At 40.3% G+C, this 18,045-nt stretch overlaps 1 protein-coding gene across 6 annotated transcripts in view; it reads left to right on the top strand.

Annotated features, from left to right (window-relative positions):
* The window catches only part of LOC137429984 (homeobox protein Mohawk), a 128,506-nt gene extending 114,642 nt beyond the window's left edge, over window positions 1–13,864 (top strand). For all 6 annotated transcript variants that reach the window (XM_068120414.2, XM_068120411.2, XM_068120412.2 and 3 more), the window contains exon 6: window positions 13,050–13,864. In XM_068120414.2, the coding sequence (XP_067976515.1) occupies window positions 13,050–13,062 (13 nt within the window). In that variant the 3' untranslated portion in view covers window positions 13,063–13,864. The remainder of the gene's footprint in view (window positions 1–13,049) is intronic.
* Window positions 13,865–18,045: the final 4,181 nt, after the last annotated feature.

Raw genomic sequence — 18,045 nt, forward strand, 5'->3', positions numbered from 1 at the left:
AAGACCTCCGGAGGAGGATATAATATTGGTGATGCAGAAACGGGTAGATTACACGGTAAGAGGTAAAGCACAGAAAAGATGGGCACTTAGACACAGTTTTATCTTATCCCCGACAGACCACAGACAAACGGGACAAGACTGACTTACACAGGGATTGATGGCAAGGAAGGGCAGGCAGTCGATAGCACAAGGTGCACCTTGGCTCAGGGGCAGAATCAACACGGTCCGGTCCAGAGATGCGGGGAGGTATTGTCGCGCTCGGAGGTGGCGTCCTTTTTCTCTCCAAGCTGAGGCGCATCTGACGTCACCTCCCTCTTCCTGCGCATGCCCAGCGGGGAGTGACACGCCCTCGGCTCGTTAGCTCCGCCCCAGATGGAATCGGTCCGCCACTTCTATTGGGTGCGGGGGGTTACCGGGCTCCGCCCTTGACGAGGAGCTGACAGCGAGCCCCTGCGTGGTAACCCCGTCGGAGCACATGTTCAATGGCGGCTAACCAAGCCGGAGTGAGGACGCACACTCCCCGCGCCGCCGCCGCTGTTGTTGTTGTTGTTGTTGTTGTTGTACCATGAGGAAGAGCTGCGGGGAGGTATTGGGAGGTCCTAAACTTTCTAACGGTGCCATACAATCACATTCTGGTGCAACGAAGAGTCAGAATTAATGGAAACGAGTCCTTAACTGACATAGACTAAGAATAACTAGCAAGATGTCCTATAGTTGTCTTACATGAGATGCGGTGAACCTGGGCACGACATTTAAGGGGGGAAATAGGGGAAGGTCGGGGCTACAGAGTGTTGTTTACAGAAAATGGGACTAGGGAATGGGGGATTGGGGATAGTTGGGAAGTATTGGGGAAATAGGGGAATATTTACAAGCGGATATGGATGGATCCAAATCCCATATCCGCAACAATATATATATATATATATATATATATATATATATATATATATATATATATATATATATATATATATATATATATATATATATATATATATAGATATATATATATATATATAGATATATATAGATATATATAGATATATATATATATATATATATATATATATATATATATATATATATATATATATATATATATATATATATATATATATATATGGTCTGCCCTGATCGTTAACAGCCAGCAGGTTTGTAGTCAGGAATATTAACCTGTGGCAATGACAACCAGAGGTAATGTGTCCGCGTGGCAGGCGACATTTGTTGCTAACAGGTTGTGCAGCAATTGCTGGGGTGAGACTCAATCTGTGCCTTGCTTCCAGGTCAAGTTAGGAGGTTCAACCTTTGGCTTAGATTAGTATATTAATGGCTTAGATTGGCCACAAATAAACAATTTGCAGTATGTTGTCCTAATGAGGGGAAAATAAGCCCTCGTCGGGACGGCATGGTGTTGAGTTCGTAGGGACTCCCTCCTATGGAGGAGGGGTCCATTTGTATGACCATGCATTCTGGATAGTCGGGGTCAGGATGCATTTGTTTTGATTGATCATGTGCTTCAGCCTTTGGGTTGAGGTGCATGTGTCTGCCAATGGGACAGTCTTGATAGACGGTGTGCCTTGGCTGTGGGGTCAAGGTGCACGTCCAAGGCTGTTTAAATGTTTGATTTTTTTTACTTTTTAATTATAAAAAGGCAGGCCTCATAAGGTTTATAATAAGGGCGAAATCTTGATCGACATCTCTGCCTTTGCCTATTTGTGACCATAGAGCTTTAATCTCAGTCTCCAAAGACTTGAGTACCACACGGATACCTCCGAGTTTGGAGGTGATGTGTTGGTATAATTGATGCACATGGCGTGAGCGTCATGAAATACGGTTAGTGTGCTTCCTTAGTTAAAGTGTATATATATATCTATCTTCTACCTTCTATCTATATATATAAAAGAAAGTTTTTGTTTGTTTGTTTGTTTGTTTGTCTGCACGCGCTAATCTCCTGAACGGTGAAAGATAGGAGGAAACCTCTGAACCAAAAATGTCGGGACGGGCCCTGGGAAGGTTATATCCCGAGGTGGCGAGGCCAGTCGAGGCCGCTTCGGCCGGGCTGGGCCCATTTCACAATTCAAAGCGGAGCTGAATTATAGTAGTCAATCTTCTACCGCCGCGAGTAAAAGCTGAATTCTAGTGGTAAATTCATTCAAAAAGAACCGGGCAACGCCGGGTGCATTCGGCTCGTATATATATATATATATATATATATATATATATATATATATATATATATATATATATATATGTTTATATTACTGTATATATCTACCTTTCTTGGATTAATGTAGTTCGTTCCGAATACTTTTTGAACACCTTTGTGAAGCACATCTATTTGACATGCCTAAGCCTGAACACCACGTGTTCTTCATTATGCGGTTGTGGTTCCAAAATTATATATCCGTATATGCAGTATATATATATATATATATATATATATATGTCAGTTAAAATTCCCACACAACAAAGTAACTTCTAACCCAACCGATCCCATGGGTTTTCAAGAAACGTGTTCCCTATCTCGTTTGCTCTGTCATCCGTCTTTACATGTGTACGGCATGGGATTACGGTCCTATGCGAAGAGGGGATGCATTGTGGAGTATGCCATCCTCCTGTATCATCCATCCGACCATTCTGTCTCGTACCTTACTTATCAGTCCACGAATGTATTTGTAATTTCAGGCCATTGTGTGTCGTGGTATTTGCTAAATTCTCATTTTAACAAAGAAAATCATCCTCTTGGAAATGGCCACTTGTTTTTGATGGAATTTAAAGTTCCATTGGAGCCACTGTAGGTCTTCAAAAGTGTTTCATGGTCTTCTTATGAATTCCTAAGTTCGACAGAAATCCCACTTGAAAACAAAAGTTGTTTAAATGGAAAAAGCAGGATTTAACGGCACATTGTTTCTATAAACGTTTTACACATTATTTACTGCAATTACCATCATTAGGGGGTAATGAAGATTGTGAAATTGAGGCCAGATTAATTAAACTCAGAATGAAACATGTATTAGCTGCAATCAACTTGATTCAGGTGGCTGGAAATAATCTTTCAATTTGGTTGTTTCTATGAAGTTTTGATGATTTTCGCCAGATGGTTTCGCCAGAATATAAACCCGTGTGCGGACCCCCGCCCCTCCAAGGGTGTTCAACCAGTTGAGCTGCTCTGGTATACCGGGTATAGGTACCGACCTCCTCCGAACCTCCAATTTTTTTTGCAGACCACCATGTATGACTGCCATGGCGATTCATCCAACTATACGATGACATAAGCAGGACGAGTAAAGGTATTCCACGAATAGTTGCCCATGACGTGTGGGTGCCACACAGTGTGACATAATTTGGCTCATAGGGAATATGACCTCCACAGGTATTCACGTTAAATACAAAATTTCACTGATGCAGGTATTCAGGGAAAATAAACATATAATTGCGTATACAAACTATACATACATCAGTGGCTCGGTAAATATAAAATTTCACAAACACGGGTACCCAGGTAAAACATAACATCTCACAAAAACCTGTAGCCAAGTAAAATATAAAATTTCACATACACAGGTATTCAGGTAAAATATCAAATTTCACATATGCAGGCATTCAGTTAAAATACACATATAATTGCATATACATACATAAGTGGCTAGATATACATAAAATTGCACACATGCGCAGGTACCCAGGTAAAACATAAAATCTCACAAACACAGGTTCCCAGGTAAAATATACAATTTCACTTACACAGCTATTCAGGTAAAATACACATATAATTGCGTGTACATACGTAAGTGGCTAGATAAACATAAAATTTCACACATGCACAGGTACCCAGGTAAAATATATAATTTCACATACACAGGTATTCAGGTAAAACACACATATAATTGCGTATACATAAGTGAATAGGTAAAACATAAAATTTCACAAACACAGGTACGCAGGTAAAATATAAAATTTCACATACACAGGTGTTCAGGTAAAACATAAAATCTCACAAACACATGTACGCAGGTAAAATATAAAATTTCACATACACAGGTATTCACGTAAAACATAACATCTCAGAAACACAGGTACCCAGGTAAAACATTGAAAACTTTTCCTTTTCAGAACACATCTCCCCTCCCCAACCTCCCGACCAACCCCCCCCCCCTCCCTTTTCTGAATTCTCCCCGATGGCCTCGCGGACCCCGGGGCATCTGCGGACCACAGGTTCGATACCACCGAGTTAGTTGGACGTGTTTAAAATGACTAAAGAAACTTACTGGCAACCTCGGTAATCGCTTATGTTCGCTATATCACATTTCTTCATGGTCGCAACTCCACAGGTTTTGTTCATTTCCCGGTGATGTACAAGGCCAGAATGACTCATGAATTTGGAGTCATTACAGACGTTTTTAGCTAACAGAGTTTGTACATAAAGCGCCTTGTTCTTCCCTGGAGGCATCAGGTTGTTTTGTTTTTTTGGTGAAATCGCTTCAAACGCCTCCATCTACAATCGATTCCTCCTCGAGGGAAGCAGGTGAGGGTTGTTTCACTTTCATGAACATGTTAGCCGAGCTGAACATCAAGAAGGCTTCACAGCAATCTTCACCTGTCTGTTGCGTTTGGACCCTTGGTAGAAGTCAAGGGAAAAAAATACTCTGGAGTTTTACTTTCATGGAAACTGAACAGATCTGTCACTTTTGGAACCTTCCGAGTCCAAATAACTTGGGAATATTGATGTTTCCCTGACGAAATTGAAGCAAGGAGTTTCCTTTTGTACTACTTTAGTTTGAGGTCTTTATACCTGCTGGTTTCCGCGTTTTATAAACAGGTATGGAGGATCATGGAATAACAGACTAACAAGTGGTAAAGAGTCAGACACAAGCAGGCCATAAGAAAAACAGTGGGACAAGACCATACGGATGTCACCTGGGCACGATGTGAGGAGTCGCAGGTGAAAGGGGAACTTTTCTCAGCAGGTAGAGAAAACCTTTGAGGTAGAAATACGAGAGACCGTCTGTATCGGGACACCCTTGAATACATGAGTGATGAGGACAACACACAATGGCCACCTGTTTTCAGTCTAATCGCTATGCTTCACTTTGGGGTTTGCCATGTTGGTTGTAGTAACAATTCAGGTAAAATCGCACACCATGTGTTATTATTATCGATCTTCTTTGAACGTGATTTTAGCTTTTCATAAAGTATGAAAATCTATCTTTTAACTTCAAATAAAACTGCTTGATCTATACGAATCGATCGGATGAATCGAGTAATCCCGACGCGATACGAATCAAGAATCAACAAATTGGAACATACGATTTTAGGATCACTCGGTTAATGTCACTCACGATTGGGGAATCTGCAATTCGTTCTTGGGGAATCTGCCAGCGATTCATTAATGGTAAGTCTGCTAGATATTCAATATTATGGAGTCTGCCAGTGATTCGTTATTGGGGAATCTGCTAGTGATTCGTTCTTGGGGAATCTGATAGATATTCAATATTATGGAGTCTGCCAGTGATTCGTTATTGGGGAATCTGCTAGTGATTCATTAATGGTAAGTCTGCTAGATATTCAATATTATGGAGTCTGCCAGTGATTCGTTATTGGGGAATCTGCTAGCGATTCATTAATGGTAAGTCTGCTAGATATTCAATATTAGGGAGTCTGCCAGCGATTCATTATTGGGGAATCTGCTAGTGATTCATTAATGGTAAGTCTGCTAGATATTCAATATTATGGAGTCTGCCAGTGATTCGTTATTGGGGAATCTGCTAGTGATTCATTAATGGTAAGTCTGATAGATATTCAATATTAGGGAGTCTGCCAGCGATTCATTATTGGGGAATCTGCTAGTGATTCATTAATGGTAAGTCTGCTAGATATTCAATATTATGGAGTCTGCCAGTGATTCGTTATTGGGGAATCTGCTAGTGATTCATTAATGGTAAGTCTGATAGATATTCAATATTAGGGAGTCTGCCAGCGATTCATTATTGGGGAATCTGCTAGTGATTCATTAATGGTAAGTCTGCTAGATATTCAATATTATGGAGTCTGCCAGTGATTCGTTATTGGGGAATCTGCTAGCGATTCATTAATGGTAAGTCTGCTAGATATTCAATATTAGGGAGTCTGCCAGCGATTCATTATTGGGGAGTCTGTCAGTGATTCGTTATTGGGGAATCTGCCACCAATTCATTATTGGGGAGTCTGTCAGCGATTTGTTATTGGGGAATCTGCTAGTGATTCATTCTTGTGGAGTCTGCCAGTGATTCGTTCTTGGGGAATCTGCCAGCGATTCATTAATTGGGAGTCTGCTAGCTATTCACTATTAGGTAGTCTGTCAGTGATTCGTTCTTGGGGAATCTGCCAGCGATTCATTATAGGAGAGTCTGTCAGTGATTCGTTCTTGGGGAATCTGCCAGCGATTCATTATAGGAGAGTCTGTCAGTGATTCATTCTTGGAAAATCTGCCAGCAATTCATTATTGGGGAATCTGCCAGCAATTCATTATTGGGGAATCTGCCAGCAATTCAGTATTAGGGATTCTGCCAGCGATTCGTTATTGGGGAGTCTGCCAGGGATTCACTATTAGGGATTCTGCCAGCGATTCACTATTGGGGAGTCTGCCAGCAATTCATTATTGGGGAATCTGCCAGCAATTCATTATTGGGGAATCTGCCAGCAATTCATTATTAGGGATTCTGCCAGCAATTCATTATTGGGGAATCTGCCAGCGATTCACTATTGGGGAGTCTGCCAGCCATTCATTATTGGGGAATCTGCCAGCAATTCATTATTAGGGATTCTGCCAGCAATTCATTATTGGGGAATCTGCCAGCGATTCACTATTGGGGAGTCTGCCAGCCATTCATTATTGGGGAATCTGCCAGCAATTCATTATTAGGGATTCTGCCAGCAATTCATTATTGGGGAATCTGCCAGCGATTCACTATTGGGGAGTCTGCCAGCCATTCATTATTGGGGAATCTGCCAGCAATTCAGTATTAGGGATTCTGCCAGCCATTCACCATTGCGGAGTCTGCCAGGGATTCACTATTGGGAAGTTTGCCAGTGCATTGGCTTGCAGGTATTATGACGTCACAAATGATCATGTACCTTCCCGGGCTTATTTGAGTCACGGATCAATTTTACCTGTGTATGTGCAATTCCTTTACCTCCGCCACCAAAGGTCGATGGAGGTTATGTTTTCACCCCTGTCTGTCTGTTTGTCTATTTATTTGTCTGTGAACAGGATATCTCAAAAAGTTGTGGATGGATTTGGACGAAATTTGGTGGAGAGGTTGTGTGTGTGACAAGAACGAAATGATTAGATTTTAGTGAAGATCCGAATCCGGATCTGGATCTGAGAATTTCTAAAGTGATTCATCACCATTGAGAGATACAGTCACGTGAAAAAGTAAGTACACCCCATGTAAAGTTTTGACTTTTTCAACATATTTCAACATACAGCTATTTGATCTTCATTTCAACAATATTGATAGATAAAGGTGATATAATATAACAAATATCATGAAACATTTACATTTTGTAGTCCATTGCATAATTTAAATAAACATAAATGCAAATTTCACATGTGGAAAAAGTAAGTACACCCTTGGCTCTAATAGGTGGTATTGCCCCCTTTGCCAGAAACAACCTCAAGTAGGCGTTTCTTATAACTGTTTACCAGTCTCTGACATCGACTGGGAGAAATTTTTGCCGAATCTTCCATGCAGAATTCTTTCAGCTGTGCGATGTTTGAGGGGTTTCTTGCATGCACAGCACGTTTCAAATCCCCCCACAACATCTCGATGGGATTTAGATCCGGGCTTTGACTTGGCCATTCCTGAACCCTCCATCTCTTTCTTTTCAGCCATTCCTTGGTGGATTTACTGTGTATGTTTCGGGTCATTGTCATGTTGCAAGGTCCACCTTCGGTTGAGCTTCAACTTTCCGACAGATGGCCTCACATTATCCTCAAGCACGCTCTGGTACAATGAAGAATTCATAGTGGATTCTATGATGGTGAGCTGCCCAGGCCCTGATGCAGCAAAGCTGCCCCAAACCATAATATTTCCACCACAATGCTTTACAGTTGGTATCAGGTTCTCGTGGTCAAATGCTGTCTTGGGTTTTCGCCAAACATGTCTTCTGGTACTGTGGCCAAATAGCTCTACCTTTGACTCATCTGTTCAGAGCACATTGTTCCAGAAGTACTGGTCTTTGCATAGGTATTCATTGGCAAACTTTAGTCTTGCCCTGATGTTCTTTCTGGACAACAAAGGTTTCCTCCTGGCACACCTCCCATGTAGATCACATTTGTGCAGCCTCTTTCTAATGGTAGACTCGTGCACTTTGACATCAACAGTGGCAAGAGCTACCTGTAGGTCCCATGATGACATTCTTGGGTTCTCAGAGACTTCTTTCAGCATCTTGCGGTGTGATCTCGGGCTGAACTTGCTGGGGCGGCCTGGCCTGAACAAGTTGGCAGTTGTTTGGAATATTCTCCACTTGTAGATGATCTTCCGGACAGTCGAATGATTGATTTCAAATTGTTTGGAGATCTTTTTAAATCCCTTCCCAGACTCGTAGGCATCTATAACCTTCTTTCTGAAGGCCCAAGAGAGCTCTTTTGATCTAGGCATGGTGACGTCACACACTTCAACAACAAAGAGCAAACCAAACTAAATGTCTGAGGTTTAAATAAGACAGGCTCCTCCAAGATCCTCTCTTACGATGTTCTAATCATTTGCACCTGAGCTGGTGCACCTGATTCTAATTTTAGGTATTTGAAGTAGTGATAATATAAATGTAGGGGTGTACTTACATTTTCCACATGCGAAATTTGCATTTATGTCTATTTAAATTAAACAATGGACTCCAAAATGTAAATGTTTCATGATATTTGTTATATTATATCACCTTTATCTGTCAATATTGTTGAAATGAAGATGAAATAGCTGTATGTTAAAATATGTTGAAAAAGTGAAAACTTTACATGGGGTGTACTTACTTTTTCATGTGACTGTAAGATCTAAAACCGATATAAACATGATATCTAAAAAAGTTATTGAAGGATTCGGACGAAACTTGGTGGAGAGATTGTGTGTGTGACAAGGCCGAATCTATTTGAATTTGATGAAGATCCCGATCTGGATATAAGAATTTTTTTTGATCATTAAAAGTGATTCTTCACCATTGAGTGATTGAGTCAAAAACCATATTATGTTGCATGTTATTTCAAAAAGTTGTGGATGACTTGTGACTAAACTAGGTGGATGAGTTGGGTAGGTGACAAGAACAAGGAGATTAGATTTTGGTTCAGGTTCAGATCCAGGTCTGGTCTATCAGTGGGATACAAAACGTGTACTGTTCAGCCTCGTGGAGGTATGCACTCTACCGAATACCGTTCTCGTATAGGCAAGTTTTACCTGGATACCTGTGCACGTGCAATTTTGCATTTTCTCACTAGTACTTGTCTAGTGTATGTGCAATTTTTTGTTTTACTTGGGTACCTGTGTATTTACCTGTATATGTGAAAAATTGTGTTTTACTGGTGTAACTTGTTTTACCTGTGAATATGCAAATTAGTGGTTTGCCTGGGTACCTGTATTTGTTTTTTTAATACAAAGTTAACGCTCACGGATGAGCTAAAACATAGGAGAGATCAGGGCATACCAGAGCAAAAGGAACAATATATATAGAGAGGGGGGGGGGGGAGGACAAATTGTGGGGTTGAGGAACAAAATAGATGGCGACTTTGACAAATAGGAGATGTGGAGAATATTGAGGGGTATGGGAGGACAAGTGGTGTCGACAAGATAGATACAGAAGCAAACTCTCAGGAAGGAAAAACTGGAAACTTGGCAAGATGTGGGTGGCGGGTTAATGGAGGTTGAATAGATTTACACGCCAACTAACTAGGGCCTGGGCGAGTAGTTTCGAGGCCCAGAGACGAAAATTCAACAATACAACACAGCAAGATACGGTTTAACATGTAAAATTGACGAAAACACAAACAGCAACACAGGGACAAAACTAGCATGGCACCTGGTAGAGCGAATTCCTCCGCCAGGCTGAACATTTAAATCTGTACCTTAACCAAAATCGAATCGGCTTGTTCTAGTCACACAGCCAACTCATCCACCAAGTTTTGTCCGAATCCGTCCATGACATTTTGCAAATTCTCGGTCTTCCCCGTCCTCTACTTCCTTCTACATTCATTTCTATCACTCTTCTCAACCAGTCACTTTCATCCTTCCTCAACACATGACCAAACCATCTCAACCTGTTCCTCTTCACAGCATCAATCACAGGCTCTATTCCCATCATCTGTCGCAATTCATCATTTGTCTTCCTCTCTCTCAACAATACTCCGCACATCCACCGAACCATTCGCATTTCCACCCTTTCCAGCCTTCGTTGCTGCTCTACATTCATGACCCATGTCTCGCTCCCATAAATCATAACACTTCTCACACATGCAGCATACACCTTTCCGTTCAGGTTCAACGACACTCCCCTCCTCATCAGCACGCCACTCAGTTCCCGAAACTTCTTCCATGCACATCTCACTCCAGCAACCGTTGCCGAGTCAGATCCACCTTCTCCATTCAGCATGTCTCCGAGGTAGCAAAATGTTTTCACACCTTCCAGCTTCACGCCGTCTCCAAGATCCAACTCAACATTTCCTCCATCTGCAGCTCCTTCTGTGCACACCTTACATTTGAATGTAGCTGCCACACTGGTTAATGACCCTATCAGACCACTACATTTTTGATGAACCCAATCAGCGCACATTGTACATTGAATGGAGTTCACTCCGACACCCTTCCTGCACACAGCACATGGCCACTTCCCAGTTCTTTCCACCTCACCACATGCTTTACCACTTGCCATCACCTTCGTCTTTCCTATATTCACCTTCAGACCTTTTGTCTCCATACATTCCTTCCACTTGTTCAGCTTTTCCTTCAGTCCATCCATACTTTCCGCAATCAACACCAGATCATCTGCATACAACAACTCCCAGGGTAAACCCTCCTTTACTTTCTGAGCCAGCACCTCCATCACAGCTACAAATAGTAGTGGACTTAGTAACGACCCCTGATGCACTCCCACCTTCACCTCAAACTCACCACTGTTCCCGTCCTTCGTCCTTACAGCTGTGCACGCTCTTTTGTACATTGCCATCACTACTCTGATCAACCATTTCTCCACTTCTGTCTTCCTCAATGCCCATGTCAATACTTCGCGTGGAACCCTATTGAATGCTTTCTCCAGATCAACAAACCCAAGAAACAAGTTCTTCCTCTTCTCCATGTACTTCTCCTGCAACTGCCTCACAATATAGAGCGCGTCTGTCATTCCTCTTCCTGGCATAAATCCAAACTGCATTTCGTCGATCTTCACCTTCTGCCTTATCCTCCTCTCCAACACCCTTTCCAATACCTTCATTCCATGCTCCAATAACATTATCGCTCGGTACGAGCCACACTCCAGAGGGTCACCTTTTCCCTTGTATAGAGGGACGAGGGTACTCAGTTCTTAAGAGTTCCCTTTAAGATTCCATAATGGTGTTAAAAGGAAAATAATGTTTCTCTGGTCCAGGTCTTCGATTCCTCATGGAATCAGATTTGATTACAAGATGCCATCTGTCACATGCACTGCATCACTAACTTAAAGATATATAAAGTCGGCCGTCCTGTCGATATGCAATATAAACTCAAATGTTTTCCTTGAAGCAGAGGTCAATGTCAAGGCTCATGGAAGAGCAGAGTATCAGAGGTCAAAATACCAAAAATAGAGCAAAATTAAACGAATACACAAACGGCACACGAATGATGGGCAAGAGAGGATAGCATATAATGTGACTTGGGGGAGTGAGAGGTTGGCGTGAAGGGAAGGAAGAGGAGGGGAGGGTGAGGACGAGGAGGAGGGTCAGCTGGAATTGGAAATAATGTTGTGAATTGGAGCAGGTATATTCATCAATTCCTACCTCATTAAAGACCATATATTTATTACGTACACACCAGTTGGGATGTGTGAGGAAAATGATAAAAAAATAAATTAACATAAGGGATAATATGAGAGAGAGAGAGGGAGGGGTAGAAAAAGAAGGGGAAAGAAGTGGAAAGAGATGGGGTGAGAGAAGAAAAGCCCATGTGGTCATGTGGATAAGGTGAGGGGTATCCTACTATATTGTATACAGTGTTACTACAGGGGGAGTCAAAACTACTATATTGTATACAGTATTACCGTACTACAGGGGGAGTCAAAACTACTGTACTGTATACATCATAAATAGATGTCAACTTGCATACATGAGTACAAGCATAGGGTTGACTTGTGTTTTATATTGCAACCAGTAAAAAAAAACCCTTCAAAAATGACGTGTCGGAACAGTTTATTTGATGGTGCAGCCTCGTGAGCGTGCCAAAGTCTGAAGCCTCGGCCTAGTGTGTGTATAATATCTTCTTTACTTATTAGACATCCTACGGATGTAAATGAAAACTCGGTTTACTCTGCGAGCGTTGCACATCATGTGCAGTGAATTTCACCTCCCTGCACCTTGTATTTATTATTATTTACAAAAAAAACTTTCTGTACACCGCCCTTGAGGCTCGGTTTGCAAGCCACCGTCTGCAATTACAGTAGGAGAGATCTAATTACATTTCTATGGAAAATGTTTCTCGAGTTGGTTTATACTAAAAAAAAAATAGAACATCGTGAACACAAATTGGTGTTGAAAGATTGGCCTTTAAAACCCGACTCAAATCGTCCTTATGAAGGGGGACAGACATCTGTACAAACACAAAAACTGACATTGTGTTTTATATGGTAGATCACTGTTGATGGTTCGATGAGAATGTGATAACAACAGATATGTATAAACATTGCCTCCATTTTCTATATCACAATTGGCATTTTTGCTTTTACACGATTGCGTAACTCCGAAGCGCAGACTTTTTATTTGCATATCATACACCGAGGCCGGTGCACACCATTAATCACCACACCTGTCTTTGTCCTTTACCCCCATTCAATCCCAGCGAGAGATTGTGACAACACGCCTGCCTGGAACCTGTCAGAACCTCTGAGCTATTCCACCTCGAGCGGACATCGACACTACGCCTGTCCAAGGGACGATCCGAGGCAGAGCCGTGAACTCCACGCTGCCGTCGCTCTCACCAGGTTGGCATGTCCTGGGCATACGGACGTGGTGGCATTGCCTTCTGCCATTGCGCTCCAGCCTCGGGGAGCCATCTTGAACCACAGACAGAATAAGACTTTCTTCCGGTTTCCTGGCAACCAGTACCAAAGTGGCTTGTTCTTCTGAATCAAAACAAAGAAAAGGGTTTGAGGGAATGGGGGTGGTAGGGGGAGGGAGGGGTTCTCTTTTGTAAGAATTATTCATTCAGTCGGGAATGAATGAAGCAGTTTGTGGCTGCTCTTGTGGGGTTCTGTGGTGCAGGGTATTCCAGTTTGTAGGCTTGTGTATGCTAAATTAGCATACCGTGTATAGTTGGCCAATTTGCATAATTTGCACAGTCGCGATTTCAAGTTATCCTTCACGTTATGCGGTGTACTTTGTAACATAAATAAAGGGGGTCTAGGATGTTACAGTAAGTCGAGTAGTTATAAAGATCAGCTTTTAGAGATATGACAAACTTTTTAAATTTCTTCCATTCTTTTAACAAAATCTTAAAATAAAACTTGCATTTGCCAAGAATGAAAGTACAAAAGTTTCATTTGTTTTTAACACTGACCTGCATGTTGATCGACATATCTAGTTTGTTCACCTGGATCTAGGAAACGTCTTTTTAAACGTGTCTTCAATGTGATTAAAATGGTTTACACCATGCAACTGGCAGTATGGTCTGCAACACCATAAAGGACCATCGAAATATGACTTTCGCAGGAGGGGTCGACGTGGAAATTGAGGTACATTTTGGAAGTGGAAAAGAGGAAGGGAGATGAGGTCAGGGAAAGAACGAGGTAGTGAGAGGACAGGGATGGAGTATGTTTAGGGAGGGGTGGGTGCACAACCCACACAAAAGTTTGTATGGATTACCTGCACACAAACTAGCATGACTTGAGATGTAGCATCTTTAGAATTCACAAATGGATATTGATCGTTGTTCACAGTGATGTGTTCAAACATATTTCGTTCTAGTAGGAGCTATTCATTACAGAGGCAAATATGGCAGGGACTTATTGACTTCTTTTCTGACTCCCGATTCCCCTGTTATAACTAATTCCTTCGTCTTTCTTCACGAACTTTTAATTAAGCCTGCCCTCTGATGAGTACGTAATAAATAGATGCCATTTTAAGCAAACGGGAACAATATTTTTGGCGTTTTTAAACATGGCTGTACTATACCTACTTACTGAGGGATTCAAAAAGTACTATGAAGGCGGTCCTTACATTTGTAGTACAAGATGTCCCAAAAAAGTATATTGAGGCATTGTGCATGTGTGTCTGTGTGTGCATATTGTGTTAAAAGCAAAGTAGCACGTTCATGACAATCCCAATGCTGGACACGCCCCTCAGCTGCTGAACCGGTTTCATCACTTGTTGAGGAATCATCAGTGACAGCGTACATGGATGCGTCTTCACCAATATGACAGCGTACATGGATGCGTCTTCACCAATATGACAGCGTACATGGATGCGTCTTCACCAATATGACAGCGTACATGGATGCGTCTTCACCAATAAGCGATGAAACTGGTCTGGCATCTGAGGGGGGAGTGTAACATTGGGATTCCCATGTATGTGCAACTTGTAAATGCCTGCAGTTGTAGAGGATCCCAAGTATGGTTTGAAGGAGCAAACAGGTTACCTTGTGGAGATTTTCTTGGTTGCTTTAAACAGCTTTCTTTGGCTGAATGAGCATGGCAGTTAGTTTATTTGAAAATCCTAGCCACATGGGACAATTGATTCGGTGAGAGCTGATTGGTCATTCCATGTAATTACAGGAGAGAGATGTGATTAGGACTTGTTATTTATATGTTAGCTGCTATTGACGTTGTACATGGTACTTACTTGGGAGCCTTGGTAGGACTCGTTTCTGTCTACAGTGTCACAGATGATTCGCCAATAAGTGATGAAACCAGTTCGGTGGCTGAATGGATGTGTTTAGCATTGGTATTCTCATGTGTGTGCTACTTATGAATGTCTACAGCTGCAGAGGAACCTTGGTATGGATTGAAACAGGAAAGGGCTCATCTTAAGTAGCTTTCTTAGTTATTTTATGCAACTTTATTTTGCTGTAAGAGCATGGGAGTTCATATATATATATATATATATATATATATATATATATATATATATATATATATATATATATATATATATATACGTATATATATATATATATATATATATATATATATATATATATATATATATATACGTATATATATATATATATATATCCATATATATATATCCATATATATATCCATATATATATATATCCATATATATATCCATATATATATCCATATATATATCCATATATATATCCATATATATATCCATATATATATGGATATATATATCCATATATATATCCATATATATATCCATATATATATATATATCCATATATATATATATCCATATCCATATATATATATCCATATATATATATCCATATATATATATCCATATATATATATATATCCATATATATCCATATATATATATCCATATATATATATATCCATATATATATATCCATATATATATATCCATATATATATCCATATATATATATCCATATATATACAGTATATCCATATATATATCCATATATATATATCCATATATATATCCATATATATATATATATATCCATATATATATCCATATATATATATCCATATATATATATCCATATATATATATCCATATATATATATCCATATATATATATCCATATATATATATCCATATATATATATCCATATATATATATCCATATATATATATCCATATATATATATCCATATATATATATCCATATATATATATCCATATATATATATCCATATATATATATCCATATATATATATCCATATATATATATCCATATATATATATCCATATATATATATCCATATATATATATCCATATATATATATCCATATATATATCCATATATATATCCATATATATATCCATATATATATATCCATATATATATATCCATATATATATATCCATATATATATCCATATATATATATCCATATATATATCCATATATATATCCATATATATATCCATATATATATCCATATATATATCCATATATATATCCATATATATATCCATATATATATCCATATATATATCCATATATATATCCATATATATATCCATATATATATCCATATATATATCCATATATATATCCATATATATATATATATATATATATATATATATATATATATATATATATATACATACATACATATATGCTCATATACACACCTCCCACATCCATACATACATACATATTCAGACCCCTTCACTTTTTCACATTTTGTTATGTTGCAGCCTTATGCTGAAATCGTTTAAATTCATTTTTCCCTCATCAATCTACACTCAATACCCCATAATGACAAAGAGAAAACAGGATTTTAGAAAGTTTTGCAAATTTATTAAAAAGAAAAAACTGAAATATCACATTGACATAAGTATTCAGACCCTTTGCTATGACACTTGAAATTTAGCTCAGGTGCCTCCCATTTCTCGTGATCATCTTCGAGATGTTTCTACACCTTGATTGGAGTCCACCTGTGGTAAATTCAATTGATTGGACATGATTTGGAAAGGCATACACCTATCTATATAAGGTCTCTCAGCTGACAATGCATATCAGAGCAAAAACCAAGCCATGAGGTCCAAGGAACTGCCTGCAGAGCTCAGAGACAGGATTGTGTCGAGGCACAGATCTGGGGAAGCCTACAAAAACATTTCTGCTGCATTGAAGGTTCCCAAGAGCACAGTGGCCTCCATAATTCTTAAATGGAAGAAGTTTGGAACAACCAGGACTCTTCCTAGAGCTGGCCGCCCGGTCAAACTGAGCAATCGGGGGAGAAGGGCCTTGGTAAGAGAGGTGACCAAGAACCCGATGGTCACTCTGGCTGAGCTCCAGAGATCCTGTGTGGAGATGGGAGAAACTTCCAGAAGGACAACCATCACTGCAACACTCCACCGATCTGGGCTTTATGGCAGAGTGGCCAGACGGAAGCCAAACAGTTTACCTTGGTTTCATCAGACCACAGAATCTTGTTTCTCACAGTCTGAGAGTCCTTTAGGTGCTTTTTTGCAAACTCCAAGTGGGTTTTCATGTGTCTTTCACTGAGGAGAGGCTTCCGTCTGGCCACTCTGCCATAAAGCCCAGATCGGTGGAGTGTTGCAGTTGCACTTCACTAGCGCAAGAGCGCTATGAACTCTGACCACTCACTCACCGTGAACTCCCAAAGCAGAGCGAGATATCAAATCGTGACCATTCACCACCAAACGCAGAAAAGGAGAGCGCCAAGAGGAGGAGGAACCAAGAGCGAAGAAGAAGTCAAGAGGACAAAAACCCGTGCACTTCAACTGTTCGCTGTCGAATCGCGAAAATCATAGCAAGCCGAGAGCACAAAATGTCGGGGAGACGTTCTTTTATACTCAAGGCTCTGACGTCATCCGTGCCTGCTCAACCAATCCCATAGTCCCATCTTAGCAGTCCTTGCACCAATCAATCCCGGACCAATCACTGCTCTTCGGGGTGTGGCCTCTCGGACCTGCCTGCTTGTGTTGCGATGTCACGGCTGGCAGTGCCAGCGGTAGTTGAATGTCCCGGTTCCGGTCGCTTTTATTTAGTGTTATAAGTGCGTGATTCCTTGCTAGGTGTGTGTGTGCTGCGTGTGTCATAAGGAACAGAGGAATATAAAACAGAGGCCCTTTCATACAGGGGATTAATTACCCATAATCCCGACATAATTAACATACTGCACCCCTCGTGATGGGAACGAAGATA

This window comes from Myxine glutinosa, chromosome 6, assembly GCF_964187855.1.
Source record: "Myxine glutinosa chromosome 6, kmMyxGlut1.1, whole genome shotgun sequence".
NCBI classification, from domain to species: domain Eukaryota; kingdom Metazoa; phylum Chordata; class Myxini; order Myxiniformes; family Myxinidae; genus Myxine; species Myxine glutinosa.